The 19,249-nt window shown below is 42.8% G+C and overlaps 1 protein-coding gene across 3 annotated transcripts in view; it reads left to right on the forward strand.

Moving 5' to 3' along the window:
* znf536 (zinc finger protein 536) overlaps positions 1 to 17,941 on the forward strand; it is a 213,499-nt gene extending 195,558 nt beyond the window's left edge. For all 3 annotated transcript variants that reach the window (XM_079339213.1, XM_079339211.1, XM_079339212.1), the window contains exon 8: positions 15,266 to 17,941. In XM_079339213.1, the coding sequence (XP_079195339.1) occupies positions 15,266 to 15,414 (149 nt within the window). In that variant the 3' untranslated portion in view covers positions 15,415 to 17,941. The remainder of the gene's footprint in view (positions 1 to 15,265) is intronic.
* The last annotated feature ends 1,308 nt before the right edge of the window (positions 17,942 to 19,249 follow it).

Below are 19,249 nucleotides of genomic sequence, written 5' to 3' on the forward strand. Positions count from 1 at the left end.
GTGGCAGTATTCAACACGAGTTATCTAGAAGTGCTTTTTTAGTTTGAAGCGCACCGCTCGTTTGTTGGAAATGTCTTTGTGTGCAGCTTTTTTTCTCTCTCTCTCTCTCTCTCTTCTTAAAGCTTGAACAGGCAGTGTAATTTATTTGAGGCGCACGTTCACATGACACACACACTGACACGCACACACGCACTCCTTAAGTCGAGAGATATCTTCTTATTGGGGAATCTTTCAATAAATCAATGTGACTTTAAACACATTTCCCAGGCGACGCGGCTGACCTGATAAGAAGTGAACTAATCTCTTTTGAGGCTGCCGGGAGAGCTTTGAACCAAATCTACTGTGCATCTATCACCAAGGTTATTTGTCAATGGCTGCTAATCCCAGGTAAATTTCCCTGGTTTTATATCAGGGTTCTCATGCCTGAAGTTTCTCGGCCTTGGGAAAATAAGAGAGCAGGCTTACAGAAAGCAGGGGAACAAAAGAAATGTTATGGATTTCAGCAGCAAAACAGCAGTTCAGCCAGGGAGCAGAGAAGCACAGAGAGAGAGAGCGAGCGAGCGAGCGAGGGAGAGAGAGTTATAACAATCCTCCACACAGTAAAGCACAGGTGTTTAGCACCACACATGTATCGTTTCATTTTTTTTATTTTAATGCTTCTCATAAATAATCAGATGTTGCTACTTTCTAGTATTTCTACAAAACACTCAAAGTCAACACTTTGCAGGTCTTTGTTCCAACCAATCTGCAACCTCCGGTCTTGTAAAATGAAGCCAAAGTGCAAAATCCTGCAGTTCATCGAGTTTCCGCTTCAAACCCGCCTCAGCTCCGGCTCTGAGCCGGGCGTTAGGTCGACTGAAAGTCAGGCTGAGACAGGCGACTGCTGCCGATGAGCCTCCACAACCTCCGGCCTTAACAAATCTTATTTACAGTGTTTTAGTTCCAGCAGCCAAAAGACACTGAATCTTTATCCTCGTTGGTGCGTCTGTGGCGTAGTGGTTAGTGTGCTCGTCCCACGTGCTGCCCAGGTTCAAGTCCGACCTGTGACTCATTCCCCACTCTCTCTCTCTCTCTCTCTCTCTCTCTTCGATCCACTGCCCTGTCTTTAAATACAATCAGAAAATAAACCTTAAAAAGCATCCTCAAGCTTTGAATCAACCATTGTTAATTTATTGATCAAACACTTGAAATTCACGCTACACTTTTATCGGGTTGAGCCAAACAAACTTTTCCAAGCTGAAAATGTTCAGGTGTGAGAACGCCTCAGAGCGATTACAAACACGACCCGGCTGTAACAAAGTTTTAATGTCACCTGTCGTGTCTGCAGCAGCTCAAGGTCGCAGCGGAGATACAGGAGGCCTGGTCCTCCATCTGTGTGATGTATGAGCACCCAATTAGAAAAGCACACAAATGATTGTGACCAAATGTCTGGCCGACGATATAAATCGCAGAATCAGCGCGCCACACACACTGTTTGCTAATAAATAATTGATCAGACACATTATTCAAAGTGGAAAGTTTCTTTCTCTTCAACCTCCTCAGATTTCCTCGCTTTTGTTTTTATTTATTTTTTATTTTCATCCATTATTTATCCTCGCAACCCCACCTCACCTCTCGCCCCCATGTGCGCAGGAGATCCCGGAAAATCTCTTTCCATATCTGTCATCTGTCACACTCGGTGAGGAAGCGTCTTGATCTCTGGCTCGTCTGTTTATGGCCGATGTCAAGCGAAGGAAGAGACGTAGCCGTAAGTGCTTACACCAGCGTGTAAATAGTTTGACGTGTGGCTCTGTTACAAAGTTTGTAGGAGTAAATAAGGAGCCAAACAACCGAGCAGAGTCGCAATTAAGTTGTACATCTGCATTAGGAAATGTTTGGAGCTGCGGGATTTCTGCTCGCTCTTTTACATTTCAGAGCCTTGATATGAAAACTGGATGTTTCTTTGTTCCAGAAAAGACTCCTTGACTGTGAGAGATCAAAGGGTAAGCACAGTACATTATGGATAACACTCAGCTACACACACACACACACAGGCAGACACCATGGCATATAACGTGATTGCTGCTTGATTCCTTCATCGTGAGGTCACGGTGTTAAGGTCCAAGTTAGACCCGAGGATTTTCTGTAAAAGCAGAATTTCACAGCCGAATGGAACGAAACATTCACATTTAAATCCGTTAAGCCTCGACACTCAGTCAGTCTAAACAGGTAAATTAAAAACATCCCAAACCTCCCCGTTTGACTTCCTCATGTTCCCTCTCCGTGTGTGGCATTAATCGGAGAATGACACTTAAAGAAGCTTGACTGCATTTTTGGACACTTTGACATCTCTGCTCGTGGATCAAACATAAGTTTCTGTGAATCATCGTTTGGCTGCATGGGAGAAGTTAGTAATGATCTGCAGACTGGTCACTGCTTATGAAGGATCTGCCAGCACTTGCCTTTCTGTGCTGGTTTGACTGGGACTAACACGTTTACAGGTCCAGTTTTAGTTTAGTATCATAAATAGTATCAGTTCAATATCAACAGATAAAACGTGTTTATGGTTCTCTAAACAGCGCACGTATAATCCAGTGTTAGTGCAGGACAGTGGTGAGGCAGACGAGAGGCCTGAGAGGAAACGACAGACTCAGAGACATGGAGAGAGAGTGAGTGATTCAGGGAGGAGGCAAAGACGAAAGTGGAAGAGGAGGGGGATGTGTGTGTGTGTGTGTGTGTGTGTGTGTGTGTAGGGGGGAGGTGGTGGTGGCTGATCTTGGAAAGGTTTAGTATATCATAATTATCCCGTTAAGTAACGGCGGAGCAGCCTCCCCGGGGGAATTCGTCTTAAATGGAAGATTTGCAAGGAGAACGGGTCAGAGAGAAAAACTGCTTCCAGTCGGCAGGAAATCCTGTTTACATTTACATAATCATATCAACACTCACTCCTTCTTCTTCTTTGTCTCCTTCTTTTGGATGCCTTTTCAAAAAAAAAAAAAAAAACAGAGAGAGAGAGAGAGACAAACGAGGGAGGGCTTTAGGCTGCTGCTTGTCGAAGTTTGTTGTTGCTTTCTTATATTGTTAAAACTGCTGCCAGTGTTGGCAAGAGGGCCTCTTTTTTAATCTCATGCCAGCACCTCCAACCTCTTCTTAACATCTCTGTGTTTCTATCTTGTAATGCCCCTCTTTGAGAGGGGTTTGTCACACCTATTGGCCTCGTTCCCTCATTTGGCATGCTGTTAAAAAAAAAAAAAAAGAAAGAGAAGAAAAAAAGATGAAGAAAAAAAAGGGAAGCTTAAGCATAAATAGGATACGGCGTGCCCGGCTGTGTGAGTCTTAATTGAGATCTGCTAAGAGCAGGCAGCAGATGTTTGTAGCAGCAACTGTTGAATCATCAGAGACCAGTGAAAGCCTGTGAAACCACGTTTAAAAAAGAAGCCAGGTGCTCCACATCTTTCATTTCCCACTTCCTCTGCCTCGCTCCTCGTCATTCTTTACACCGTGCAAGAAGGATGTCATGCTGATGGGAAAATGTGAGATGTTTGAGTTTAAAAAAAGGAAGAAGTGAGAAGTGAATACCGGGTCATTAGCAATGCTAAGTAATGGGGAAGAGTCTGCATCTTTATGTTTCTGCCCCCCCCCCCCCCCCCCCCAAAAAAAAAAAAGAAAGAAAGAAATGAGAACAGAACAACCTGACGTGAAGCTGGAAAAAAAAAACATCAGCAAAGAGTGAGAGAGCTCACAAGAAGGATAAGGTGATGGATGTTATAAATAGGCACGTTGTAGGTCATGAAGCTGGAGAGAACATTTTTCTTATTAATTCATTTTTAATGTGTTTGATCATTCGTAACTGAGAATTTAAATTCCTTTTGTTTTCATTTGATGTCAAATGTCTTTTTATGATGATAAAGTTAATGTGTGAAAAGATTTCAAACAGATGGATGCTGTTTGAACTAACATGAGCGAGTTATGTTAAAAGAGTCTTTTTCTTCAGCTTTGAAGCTACCTCAGTTATGAAGAGGGAAAAGATGTATATTCAAAAAAAAAAGATTCAGAATTGAAGGTTTACATTTTACCTGTTGAGACCACATGCAATAAAAAAAAAAAAAAAAATAACCCATTCCCTAAATTTATTATTGTTATTGCTCTTTCTTAGTATTAATTTGTTAGAAGTGGCGCTATTTGAAAATTGCACCCACTGTGCAGATGCTTAGTCCTGGAGAGCGAGCGGCCCGGGTTCAAGTCTGACCTGTGCCTCCTGTTTCCCCTTTATTCTAACTCGATCCTCTGTCCTATCTCTCTAAAATAGAGGCATAAACCCCCCCCCCCCCCCCCCCCAAAAAAAAAAAAAAAAATCTGTTGGAGTTTTGCTGGAGTCCTGTTGTTTTAATTAAAAGGGACAACACTGAATGAAGGAGTGCACTGGAGTCAAATCAGGAGGTAATTAAGCTGTCATAAATGTTAACAGTCTTTCCTGGAAGCAAGACACATTAGGACACCTTGATAGGCTTAAATTATGCTGCAGGTGTCTGTACCTTCCTCCCTCCATCTTTCCTCAGACTCGAACCCTTGACCCTCCAAACCTTCCTCACCTGTAACATTCGGGAGCTCACGCTCAAAGCAGGGCAACATCACGCCAGGTTTTCTCTGATCATATTGATAACGGACTTCTGTCTGTCGGCTCAGTGCGTCTCTGTTTGTGTCTTTAACATCCATGGCACATAGACCATCATACCTTAGTAAGAGCCAATGACAGTGGGTAAATATGGTCGATTGTCCAAACTCAGAGTATCCAGATCAAACGCAGGCTCGGCTGTGTTGGCGTCGTGTGTTGAGCTAAAGATGTGTCGGTGTTCTCATTTCTGTGTCTGTCCTTAAGTTTGAGCATTACAGACTTTAACAGGGCAACACACCTACTATTGCCCTATATATGCATATTGCCCTATATATAATATTGCCCTATTTCACTGTTTCTACCTTCCTGTGATCTACTGTACAAACAGCACGTCCTTCATCGCTCTGCTTTTCCCCCCGTCCTCTTCCTCTGGTTTCTCAGTCAGATTCAAGCTCAGGGAGACACATTTCAATGACCGATCAACGGTCCCCTTCTAACTACGCCCTCGCCCATCTGGCCCCATGCCAAGCTGAATTAGCAATCAGATATGTCACCACCACTACCAGCGGCATCGCGCTGGTGAGGATAGCGCCGTGTGCTTCTGGGAGGGCCGTGGCTTACACATTAGCACCTACAGTTCTTACAAATGACTGACAGTGTGTCGGGCCGTCAGCTCATCGCTGCTGCTCAGCTCTGCACACGCTCTAACCTGAGCAGGTGGATGGGACTCGATTCGAGGGAGAAATGTGTCACTACATTTAAAGGACAAGTTCAGATAAACATGAGGTGGCAGATACTGATTTGTCACTGATCTTTTGTTGTTGTTGTTGTGCCAAATCAATTCAGCGCTGGCATCTAGTACACATAACTACTGACTCAGAGGAGAGGGCTTTCATTGGGCAGAAAAAGTCACCTGATCGACAAACTCCAACGTCTTTTTGTTGGCATTGTGGGAGTCTGACAACAATAAAAAAAAACACTGATATTTCTAAATCAATTAGTCATCTTTTTAATCATCTCCTTCATCGATCTTATAACTCTTCTTTTATTCTAAGTAGTAGTTAAATAAAGTGTTGTAAAGATAGGGAACATAACAGAAATGTTAGACAGCTCAGAAATACCAGCAAGAAGAAAAACACCCAGAAGTAATGCAGTGTAAGTTGAAACACATTTCATTTCAGATAATCGCTTTAAAGAAACTCTGTAACGCGGAAGCTGTGGCCGTAAACGCTGCTCAGGCCGGTTTTTTGAAAGCCTAATAGCCCCTATAGCAAAGACAAACCCAATTTGTTCCTGCACACTTTGAGATTCCAGTGCAGTGCTTTAATGTACAGCCGAGGACACTAACACAAACATCCACCGCTGTGGCCTTTAACCTGCGTCCGTGTCTCAGAGAAGGAAGGGCGGATGTTAGTTCATGTACGCGCTAATCTGTCCGACAGGAAGAAAAAGGAGGACTGTCGCTGAGATGACCTCACCTATTCCTGCCCTCAAACGAATAACTTCTCTTTGCAGAGAACAAAAAAAAAAAAAAAAAAAAAAAAAGGACAGTTTGGAAACTTGAGATCTTAAATCCTCTGACTTTCCTGTGAGAACATGAAGGCAGCACGGATGACAGATACGAGCAAACTTGCGAATAAACACTCTGAAAATGTAAGAAAGAAACCACAACATCGCCTTGATCTGACCGTGATAGACGCAGGGCTCATGGGTAATCTGGCAGTTTCATGATTTCTTTCACTCCCTCTCTCTCTCGCTCGCTCTCTCTCTTTCTTACATTAGACTACAGGCTCTTTCAAAGCGCAGTGTGTCACAAGCATTTAAGATGTGGCCTTTTTTCCCCTGCACATTCCAACGCCATTATGTTACATTGTTGCCGAATAAAAGGCCGTATTATGTTCCAGCCCTCCCAGTAAAAAGGGCAGAAGTGGACCCAGTTTTTATCTGCTGAACGAATCAATCAGGATTATGTCAGCTGAAAAGAATCACAGACAGCAGAGGCCAGGCTCTGTGTCTCCGTGTGTCTGAGTGTGTATCCCCCCTCTCTCTCTCTCTCTCTCTCTCTCTCTCTCTCTCTCTCTCTCTCTCTCTCTCTCTCTCTCTCTCTCTCTCTCTCTCTCTCTCTCTCTCTCCCCCTGTGTGTGAAGGACGGGAGATTTGCAATGGAGGAAAGCACTTGTTGGTTATGAACATGCCCGGCTTGGTGACAAAGATGTCATTTGGGGTCTAAGAAAGCAAGAGGATTTTTTTTTTTCTATTTATGTATTTACCCCCTCCCCACAACCCCAACTCACCCCTTTCCCCCTCCTCTGTGGGAGGATTGGAAGGGCACTAATTATCATTTCAGCAGAAATGATTAGGAGATCAAACAGGGATCGAATGCCATTTCCTTCCATTAATGCAGGGGGTTTAGAGTGCCTGTCATGGCTTGGCTGGTCCCAGGGCCTGTGGAGAGAGAGAGAGAGAGAGAGAGAGAGAGAGAGAGAGAGCGAGAGCGAGAGAGAGAGAGAGGGAGAGAAATAAACAGAGGGTTAGAGAAAGGGAGGAAGAATGGAGGATGGAGAAGAGGCTTAAAGAGAAGGGAATGAGGGAGGGACAGGGGTTTGGCAACAGAAAGAGAGAAGAGCTATTCAGTTTAAAGGCCAATGGATTGTGCAAATGAAAGTTGGAGCCCAGAAAGCATCACTTTGAGCAGGAAATGATCATCAGAAGTTTTTACTTCTGTGATTGTGGGGAAACCTAAAGACAAACCAAACCCAGAAGAAGTGATGGAGATCATCAAAATGAAGATTAAAGATCTCGTGTGGTGTTAGGTAGCACAGAGTCGGCCTTTCTTGTCTTAAGACATTTTTTTCATTATACAACCAATTGCGGCTCATATGACGTGACAATTTACCTCCAGTACAAAGAGCATTCAGAAGCCTTACAATACCACAGTCTGGTCCAATGTAACAAAAAGTATAGGGTTAAAAATAAAAACTAATTGTTGACTCAAAATAGAGTCCACTCACTTGAGTTAAAGTCTAAACTGTGACGTGTCAATCAGCTTCACTTGATCGCTGCCTTCAAGCGTACTTTTAATAAGAGCCATACTTCTCTGTGTTTGTTTTTAATGGATGTAGTTGATATCCGGATGCTTCCTGATGCAGATGCTGAAAGGTTCCTTGGTGCGTTGGTATAAGCGCTCCCTTTGAGTGACGCAGTGATGTCACTGTTACAGGCTGTCGGCCCCAAGACACAACAGTAATCACAAGCAGATACTAAAATGAGCAAACATTCGATTGGACCATTCGTCTCTAACTTTGGAACCAGACTCTGGATTAAGTTGCGTCCGCAGACGTTTAGGTTCTAGTTTCAAGCGTGTCAGGAAAAAGAAGCCAACAGACCAAGTGATGCTCTCGCTCCGAAGTCTGACGCGAGTCGGCACGGCTTCACAAACGCACGATCCCCACGCATCCCATCGTGCAGCTTGATAGCGTTGTTTGATGGTGCTCAGCCACTCAGAAAGCAGAGCGCTAAGGCAATATCCGGTGATATTCCCTCAGTGTTTCCTTGATCGTGGCCTCGTGTTAAGATTCAAGCTCAGTTGAAGGCTTAATGCAAAAACAGAACACAAACAAAGTGAAGAGGCTGAATTGGCCCCTAACAAAGTTCCACATTCCCATTAAAAGATCAAAGAGACTCGAGGTGGATATCTGGAAGATTAGCGAGAAACTGCTAAGTAAAAAAAGGGGGGCACAATGGAGGCTGTGGATGAGGTTGTGATTGTTTCGGCACGTCAGATGAGAGAAATGTCAAAGCGAATGTGAGAGATGACCTCTGTGTTCATCGCCCATTAATGACCCTGCAGCTCCCAGCTTCATTTTCCCTCTCATCAAAAACATAAAAAAAAAAAAAACATTTCCTCCTGTCTCCAATAGTCATTTCCCCCCGCATTGTATTTATGTATTGAAAAAAAGGTAATAGATCAAGCACATTCCATTATTCTCTTATAAGATCATTAGCAAATATAATTAGATATGAAAGAAAGTAATTTGGAGAGGAGAGGGGAGAAAAGCGCTATCAGGCAGAGAAGACAGATTGTAGCATCAGAGTGTTTGGGCTTAAATTGCTCAGCGGAGGTATTATCAAGCCGGCAATCTTTTAGCCTCAGAAATAGTTTTGGAGTCAGAGAGCGAAAGATAGAAAGAGGCCACTAAAATTCACTTCATTGTGTTTCCCCAACTGCAATCATTCTTTCTGCTTTTTTTTTTTTTTTTTTTTTTTTTTTTTTTACAATTTGCTCACTTTTCCCTTTCTTCTTCTCCTCTGAATCTTCCCATCCTGTCATACGCGTCACCTCAGACTAGACCTGAGAGTTTGCAGCAAAACAAATCTGAGTTTATAAAAAGAAAACAAGTTGACATGGAGCCATCGCACACACACACACACACACACACACTCACACACACACACAGAGAAAAACACATTATCACAGACAACAGAGAACAGGTAACCTTTTTACCCACTCCTCGTACATATTGATTCGGCTTTTTGTATTATTTTTGCAACTTTAAAAAGCAGAAATAACACACAAATTGCGTTCTGCCTTGATGTCTCTTCACGAGGAGCCTTTTCTCTTTCGAGCGCTGCCCCCCCCCCCCCCCTCCCCCGCTCTCCATCTGCACACAGGAGTTTTTCGTCACTCTTTGTTGCACCTTAACACCACTCTATGTTTGTCTAATGGGGATCTGAGTCGAAAGCACAACAATCCTGCTACGTTTCACCACAAATTTGCTTCTTTTTTTTTTTCTCTTCTTTCCCTCACCCCTTGTTCTTCTTTAGTCGTGCTTTGAGGGATCGTGGGGGAGGGAGGGGGGGGAGTGTGGGAAGGGTGCAGAGGAGGGGTGGCAGGGTGGATGTGGATTTTTCTAGTCTTTTGTGCGAATCACAGGGAATGGTAACTATAAACATCCTGTATTCATTAAAACCATCTAAAAATACAATTTTAGAGGGCTGCTGAAAGGGGGGGGGGGCTGCGTGCTCACTTCCTCGCCGCTCCTCCTGGGTGTATACAAGCGGGCCGTGTTATGCCTGGTGCCGCTCATATTTACATATTTATAAAGACCGGGCCGTACAATGAGACGGGGCTGTGCCAAGAGCAACACTTTCTGCTGGTGGAGGGCCCGCATGTCTGACAGAGAGAACAAAGAGGCACAGACACCTTCAGGGGGCCACAGAGGGGACGGGACAGCTCATCCAGTGTCAACACTTTCTCTTAAGTTTCATGTAACTCGTAATAACTGGATTTACTCTCTCAGAGGATCCCGAGAGTCGAGGTCATAACTTTCCTCGAAACAGAAGAATCTGACCTTTTCTTACTTAAAGGGTCTGAAGAGGTTAAACACACTCAAATCTAAGAGAGTGTATTCATCTAACTCTGAGTCACAAATAAATCATTTGACTTATTTTAAGCCACAGTCACCTGACATGTACAGATACATGTTTTATTCCAAGATAAAAAGACAACAAGGCCTGCATTTAAAAGAACAAATATCTGTTAATGGGGCAAAACTGATGAAATGAGATTCTAATTTAAACAAGAAAATACGTCTCATTTCAAGACACTCAAGAAGTGAAATGTGTGAGTCACATGGGCTGATTTATTTCACTTATTTCACTTATTTATCTGGACTTGTCAGGTGAATGTGGCTTAAAATAATTGTATTTTTTTCTAGAACAAACAAATCTACTTTGTTACATCTGAAAGGAAAACGGAGAATGTAGATGATATATATCGTTAGTTTTTTTGTCACTCAGATAAATTACAAGATCCTTAGCAGGAGTTATTCGACACTGACCTAGCGATGATGTTAAATCATGCAGCAGTCTTTCGGAGACATCTGTTGTCTCCCTGCATGTACAATAAAGTTGCAGAGAATTTAGGTGGAGGTGTTACAAGCGCTGGAAGTAAAAAATCCCAAGGGTCAGTCTTGCAGAAAGTTCCTCAGGCAAATCTAAAAACCTGCTTTGGTATTCTCATAGAGCTCCTCCTCCATAGATTAATAACCAGCTTAAGTTTGGCCAGTGAATAATTCAGACTATCAGAAACTCTGATAACACTGCTGTGACTGGTTTGTGTGTTAGTTGTTGATTTTTTATTTTATCTTTTTTAAATGTTTCAATGCCCACCGAGGGACAAGCTTTGCAAATTAGCTTAGCCTCAGAGGCTGCAGCGAAGGCAGATGATTTATTGTTTTCATATTTGTCCCTTTACAAATAAGCATTGAGAATCACAAACAGATTCACGCCATTGGCTGGGAGAGGAGACACAAATCTGGAGGATAGATTTCTCACGCTCTGAGCCTCTTACGATTGAGAAGATTTAACCGAAGCCAAACATTAAACGTCAGCTCGGGGAAGGTTGCGCTCCTTTATTTTAAACGACCACTCGGCCCTTAAAATCTGTATGATCTGAACCCTAATGGACATCAGATAATAAAAGATGAATACAGTGATTAACAGCCGACGAAGAGGCACCAGTGTGTCGCAGCCATTTGTGTTAATATGAAGAAACGCTGCACAATTGTGCCACACTACCAGTCTGCAGAATGGCAGGGTGTTGTGCTGCAAAATGCCAGCTTCTTCTTGGTGAGTGCCTGTTGTGTGATGTTTTCACAGACTGCTATTAATGTGAGTGATGCCTCTGAGACCACACACTCTCACACTTGTTCACACACACACATACACACACAGTCCACTGTATCCCAAGGCAGGCTCCGACACATGCTCACAGTGCAGTGTTATGCCATTGTTCCATCTTCCCTCCCATTTATCCATTCTGTTAAGCATGACACATGTATTAACAGTGGATGGATCCTGGAGCTGTGTGTCCTCACACCATATGTTTTCCTTTCCCGGGCCCTCTCCTCTCCAATAACCACCCGTGTCTCCATCTGCAATCTCACAACTCACCACAAGAGGGCGCTTTCAGCCTTTCACATTGTCTCATGGAGCTCAGCTCGTGCAGTTTGAGGCTGGTGCTTTTTTTTTTTGGGGGGGGGGGGGGGGGGGGGGGGGTTGTTCTCTAGTGTGGGACAATAACAGTCAGATCTTTTTTTTATTGATGTGCATTTTTAAGAGCATCAATCTTCCATCATGTCGCCATCATGTATCCAAGCTGCTTCAACCTCTAAGAAGGGCACAATCTTTGCAGAAAACAAATCGATAACGCTTGCATTCATGTGATAAATGAATGCCAGGCAGGTTGTGTGTGTCTGCGAGGTGCATCTGCCGCCTGCCCGAATGGGAAATTAAAAACTGTGAGGGGAAGTTATGCTAAATCTATAAAGTTGGCCAGGAAATGTTTCCCCCTTCGCAGCGGCAGTTGTTTGGGGAGAAGGAGCAGCGTGCTTAAATAATAACATTCCAGGTGGCTTAGTTAATGAACAGTGAAAATCAAATATGGAGCCTAATCTGGAGCTCGTTACAGGAGAGTTTCTTTACAGGGAAGTCAAACGCAGAGAGCGCCCTCGGGGAGAAACGAGACACTTTTTGAAGCTTCAAAACGAGGAAACTTTAGGTTTTATTCGAGTGATGTAGTTTTCTGTTGATACTTCAAAGATTGTTATGGTACATCTTAGGAAATGAGGCGAATGCTTGATGACAAATGGCGGCTTCTTTTATGTTTTTCAATCGGAGCGTTTAGGCAAATTAGGTCTTCATAAAGTTATCACATTTAATACAGAAACGTTCAAAGTCAACCTCCAAAGAAACAGAAACAACAGATCTAAATGTATGCAGACATAAGCTCCACTGTCTTTTTATAGACTTGATCTTCTTATTTACTGTCTTAGCTTGCCATCTAGTGGTGAAAGTATGCGTTGAAGCCAGAACGCTTACTCCAGTTTTGTTTTTTTCACTATTGCATGAACACACATCCTGAAACTAAAGACCCCTGTTTGAAAAAAGTTCAAACACAGAATATAAAAAAACAGATGTCATCTCCTGCAAAGGCATGTACTGACATTACAAACGTGATCAATGCTTGTAAAAATGGAACTAATGCCTCCAAGCGATAAAGAAAAACAACAGTTAAATGGATCTCTCTACCACCAGCTGCACACGGCCATGCTAAAACACTTTGAATATTTCTACTTTTCTAATGATAAATGCTGCTTATTAAAACTGCATTACTGGACTACTTTGACATGTTTACTGGTAACTTGCTGTCATTTAAATTCTTTGATAAGGAATGACCCCTCAACATGTGTCATCTTGTTTTCGAGGGATTAGAGAAATGTGTAATGCACAGACTAAAAGACATTTAACAGCTCAAGACCAGAAATGAACAGTTCATGTGAAGTGACGAGCAGGCACTTCAGCGGTAAACAGAGAACCTTTTGGAAAACTCAGGAACCTCCTTGAAGGTGTTTCTGAGTAGACTGTGTTGAGTTTCGGGTTTGTAATCTTCTCCTTCGTTTGACGTCATTTACGACGCTGTCACTTTTGTTTACATGAGTTCAGTGCGATGGCAGACGTCACCAAACAAACACGATCAGAGGCGCCTGAATGGACAACGATGTAACATGAAATGTTTATTATAGAGGAATGGCGAGAATATTTCAGTGAGTTTACATGTGGACAAGGATGTTTTTGAGAATAAACTTGAGTGGACAAGGAGGAGGAAAACCTCCTCGGTGCGGACGAGGCCGGAAAAATGTGCCAACCGTCGTGTACATCTGGGATGACACTTTGCTCCTTGTGTGTCGAGTTTCAATAACTGCGTTTCACCTTGAATTGTACTGCGAAAAGAATCATTAAAGGCTGTAACAAGCGAGGTCGACTGCACATTTGGTGAGAGATATCTGGTGTTGATAGTCGCACCTCATATAAAATGCTTTTTGTGATCTAGAATACGAAGAGTGTGCATTAAACATCACATTTTTCGATCAGTGAATCCACAAATATCTGTAGAATTAAAAAATGCAATCACCCTTTAGTACTGCTGAAGCCATCTAAAGGGAGTTCTGTAGAGGATTGAAAAGCAGGAGCTCTTATGAGACGCACAGTGAACAGACAGCCCGAGAGTTATTACCCCGAGTACAATCTAAGAGATGTTTTCTCACGTTATTAGCTCTTTATTTTCCCCTCTGTTACGGCGCCACTTCCTTTCATTTCGATATCCATTTCCGTCTTTGCAAAAAAAAAAAAAGCACAGCACAAATAAAAGCCGCGTTTTAATTTGGTTTTGTCAGATTCATAACGCCACTTTAAGAGAACATGACATGCAAATGTGTTCAGTGGTGTTTTATTGCAAAATAATTTTCGAAGAAGTTGCTGAGGGAATGAAAGTGTAGAAAAGGATGTGTGTGGGGGGGAGGGAGGGGGGTGCTGAGGAGAAGTTGTGTTATTTAGTGTCCGCTGCTGAGGGACCTAATTACAGCTCTGCATTTCTTACTGTCTACACCGAGTCCTCAAACTTTTCTTTATTAGAATTATTCACTTTCCTTCTCAGCCACTGACACACTTCCTGTCGCACTTATCGAGCCCAACAACTCGCTCGTAACGAGTATGAAACTACTTCAGTCGTCGTAACCATAGGGTGCTACAGTGCCTCATATCACTTTTAGAAGACGATGATTTCACCGAGCAGCCGATCACCATCTCACAGTGCGAGATTATACAAATATAAAACCAGAGAGGAACTTGTACAGTAGGTGCTGCGATCTAATGAAAGGATGGCTCGTGCAAACAGCAGCTGTTTATTAAACCGTGGTTATAGTTTGTTACAGCTCAATCTGAAGAAAACAAAAAGAGCTGCAGTCGTAGGGCTGCACCTTTAATCCTCTTCAGTTAGAGCTTAGTGAGTTTATCAGTGTGTGAAAAGTACATCACTCTCATTTTGGCATTAGTCTTTTTTTCACATTTTATTGAACATTAGTGATTAATAGTTGGGACAGCCGTGGCTCAGTTGGTAGTTGTCGTCTCTCAGGCTGAAGGTCGAGGGTCCGATCCCCAGTTCCTGCAGCAACATATCGGACGTGTCCTTGGGCAAGACACTTAACCCATACGAGCTTGTGCTGTTAAGAAACTGAACAAAACATTCACAGTCTTCTTTTAGGCACACATCCGTGACCCACCTAAACAGCTCAGCAACCGACCTGGACCACAGGTTGAGAACCACTGATCTAAAGCACACATTTGACTTCTGAGTTGTCAGAAGTCCTGAAAAGTCCCTTTAGCATTTAGTCTACACTCCATCATAGCTTACTTTTTAAATATATCTCATTATGTCCTTCGGATTAGAGCTCCTCCTTCTATAAAGTGTCCTGAAATGTGGGACAGTGAACTAAAGGTTTCTGTGTTTCTGGTTGTGTTTAGTTCGTCCAATAATCTGCACAGTTTGTATAATGAATAGAACCCCCCCCCCAGACCCCCATCATCAATGGTACATTGATGTCATCCATCCTCATTTCTTTCACTGATGAAATCCCATCAAAATAGGCCTACACACACACTCCCCCCCACCCCCCCACCCACACACACACACACACGCGCACACACACACACACACACACACACACACACACGCACACTGACCGTCTCATGCAAATCTGAATGTGTATGTGTTGAGGTGTGTTTCTTGGGTCCGTGGTGCTAATCTGCCTCTTGTTCTCTCATTGGCCGTAGTGCATCTCTGGGTAGGAGAGGAGGACCAACCAATGACCCATGACCCCGCGCTGACCCTCGACCATCTTAACAACGACCTTAACCACCCTAACAACCGTAACCTAGGCAACCCCGAGGGGCTGGACGCCCACGCTGTAAACAAAGACTAACGTCCCACACCGGAGCGAGGCAGGATGAGGAGGAGGAGGATGGAGGCGGTGATGATAAGGAAGGAGGATGAAGGATAAATGAAGGAATACACTATAACAAAGACTTTATTTAAGATGAAAAAAAAAAAAACACATACTACCGTCAGAGCGAAGAGAAGGCGAGAACTTTATGAAGGAAAGTTTGGGACAGTTTTTCCTGTGGGGACGGATTTGAAAGAGATGGACCTAAAGACTTTTTGCAGACAAAGTGACGGCAACTTCCCTGTTTTGTCTCCTGTGGTCTGAACGCCCCTCGTCTTCGTCGTCTTCTCTCTTATACAATGACTTTTTTTTTTCTCCTTTCTTTTTTTGTTGTTGATGAAACTACCTGTCTGATTAGCACTTCTTGTAACTGGCACCGCAGTCTCTGATACATTCCTCCAGCTAGAATGAAAGGTGTGTCTTTTTGTTCCCTTTTATTTTTTTTTATTTTTTTTTCTTCGTAGGACTGAAGTGTAGTGCTTAATCAAAGACTCTCCTGTTAAATGAAGCAGACAGTTATTTCACGTCCTCCGATCACCATTGTAATGTACCTGGAATGTAATCTACTGTAGTATAGAAACTTTACCGGACTGTTGACAGAGACCAAGCACATTTCACCTCTGGCACCTCCTATCTGCTGTCATAGACTCACTATTTATGTCCTATACGCCATGCGTCACACTGATTGTGGTTTATGAAGGACAGGGCACCATTAGACAATCTACAGCTCAAGTTTGTTTCCAGAAAATAGAAAAAAAAAAACATACCAGTAGTTGACTTTAAATGATGATGGTGGTGCTAATGATGATTGTGATGAAGTCAGATTATTCCAACTGCCCTAGATGTACTTATAACACTTACCCTCCCTCGATAACCGGGCCATTTGAGGCCTTGACCCCCCCCCCCCCCTCGCTATATGGCTACCCTTGTCTTTTTCCTCGTTCTGTATCCTTCAACACAGCCACCCTTCCCATAGGCGCTTAATGTACATAGAGAGATATACAGCTGTTAAAAAAAGTGACGTTTTAAAGCATTTGAGGGAAAGCGACGAGGCGACAGTAGTTTACACAGCCTCGGTGTCAAAAAAGGTTGGCAATCTTTTAAAGTGTGACAGAGAAGAAGTAAAAAAAAAAAAAAAAAAGATCTCTAAAACCAGAAAAAGGGGGGAACAGTTTGTTTCTTTATTGCCCTCTGCCCCCCCCCACCCCACCCTCTTCGTCTCTTGTGTCAACCTCAAGGACTCTACTGTCGCAGGTGTTTCTGAAATACTGCCACCGATCATTGTTGCACAGTGTTACTGACTACTGAAAATGGTTTGATGTATTTACTTTAAGATGAGAAACAAAAAAAAAGAACAAAAAACTGGAAAAAAGACATATTGTGTATAGCCTTAGATACAAGTCATCTGTTATTGCTTCTACAAAGCTATGTAGCCGTGCTAGACTGTAGGACGTAGGGTTGATTTTATTTCCATTTTTTTTTATATATGTACTGTACATTAATGCCTTCTCCATTTACGGATCAAAAAAAAAAAAGAGGAAAAAGATGACAATCGTCTCCTGTGCTGCAAACATATTTGCCCCCATATATACAGAAACTCATTATGCATAGAGGGACTTTATCCTTTCTTATTTCTTTCTTTTGTTTCGGTTCTCAAAAGTATTTTGCACTGTGATAGTATTATAAATCCAACCTATACAGTACAAAACTAGCTAACTAACTAAACTGAAGGTGTGTGTTTGTGTGTCCCTTGGCATTGTGAAATGTTTCTACGTCATTTTTTGTGAACCCAGAGAAAAATTCTAATGCGGTATGTACAGTTCAAATATAATACTTCTTTATTTTAGTTTGATCAACCTCTATACTGTATGTGGCATTGACAAAAAATGTTTCTTTTTTGTATGCAATTCCCCTTTTTGACCCGCAGTGTACAGGCCTGTTTCTGCTTCAGCCCGCGTGATACACAGTCACAGTGCTCATGTTCCAACACTTACCGCAGTGCAGCCTGGATTTGTCCCCCCCTTTCAATCTGATTTATGTAGATTACCATTAACCAGTCTTTCAATATCAGTATGCCAGAAAAAGAGGGGATCGAAAAACGTAATGAAAAGAGTGAGAAATATGAAAAGTGAGAAGTAACAGTGGTGGAGAAATATAACAGGGTGTTTGAAGGGAGGGATTCTGGAGATGGGGTCTGAGTGAACCAATCAGATGAATTCTGCCTGAGGCCTCGGCCAATGGCTGAGACTTTTGGCCCTATCTCTGTTTTCCGTGGGTGTAAAAAAATGAGAGATCAATGTCGAGAGAGTGGCTTGGGCTCTCTCCTTCTCCGAACCAGCTATAACGTGCATTCCACTCCACATATTATGTACAAAACCTGTCTTGTGAGCTGAACACTCTTTATGTTTTGCTGTACCCTCATGGCAGATGCTTCGTTTTGTAACTACTGAACTGTACTTATAGTAAAAATAAAATGTATTCAAACTAAAAAAACAAAAGGATTGTCAAAGAGCGACGGCCTGTTTCTTGTTTTTGTTTTTTTTCTTTACTTCTGACAGAATCGTGGAGGTGAGTTGGCGTGTCGAGGTGTCGCTGTGTGATCAGACGTGGGTAAACTGTTTGGAGAGTAGTCCATCACTTGAACACAAGTTATTATCTCTCAGTCAATCTGATGCACAAGCTTCACGCACTGTGACCACGATGTTGAATACACACAACTAAATTACTACCTGCACCTCTTTGTCTCCCACAGGTGCTTATACAGTCACTGTTCACGCACGGGGACGATTTAGACATTTAAATTACAGAGAATTACTTTGAGATCTCAGACATGTGCGGTGCACATCATACATCTTTGTGTCACGCATCATATCTTTGTCTCATTTCCTCTTTCAAGTTTTTTTTCTGCCTGTGCAATTGTTATTCCCACGCTGCCTATTTTTTGCAGTGCACTTCAGTACACCAACTTTCAGTTATCAAGCACAGTTTAAAATATTAAAGGTCACATATTCTCCTCCTCTTGAACACGTCTGAATAAGTGTCAGAGCTCCTCTTCAACATGTGTGTGAAGTGTGTTGTTGTAAATCCACTCTGATCCTGTATTTAATCATGTCTATAAACCCCTCTATTTCAGCCCTGCTCAGAACAGGCTGTTTCTGTGTCTGTAGCTTTAAATATGTAAATGAGCTGTGTCTGACCACGCCCCCTCTCTGGAAGGGCTCGGGTGTACTCGCTGCTTTCTGGCTCCATGTCCTATTGTTTACGGTGAGAAGGCAGACTCAGAGGGCAGAACAAACACCTAGCTGTGGGAGGGTCACCCACCTGGGGGAGGGGCTACTGCCCTTTGTGATGTCATGAAGGGAAAATCTCCAAACGGCCTGTTTGAGCACACATTTTCTGAAAAGTGGAGCAGCAGAAGACGGAGAGGATGGACTTTTCACATGGTTGGGGGGTTTGTAGATGAACTACAGACACATATAGTATCAGTGTTAGAGAGACATGGTGAAGTGAACCTTTAAATCTCACAGACCAGCATTAAACAACGGGATGCTTTAGATGAGCAAACAAACAAATACAAGAAAGTAATCGTACTCTCACATTTGCACAAAAGTGAGTGAGCTGCATGTGTGAATGCAAAAAGCCAAATGTTTCACTTTACCCAGACTTCCTCTGAGGCCCCCCAGTAAAGTTTCCACATAAAGTTAGGGTGAGCTAGAATGAACTATAATAAATTATATGAAATATTCACTGGGTGTTTAGCAGGAGTGGGTGGTTATGTTTATATCCAGCGATCAGGGCAAGACCATTGTGCCTT

Source organism: Symphodus melops (assembly GCF_947650265.1).
Source record: "Symphodus melops genome assembly, chromosome: 3".
Taxonomy (NCBI): Eukaryota; Metazoa; Chordata; class Actinopteri; order Labriformes; family Labridae; genus Symphodus; species Symphodus melops.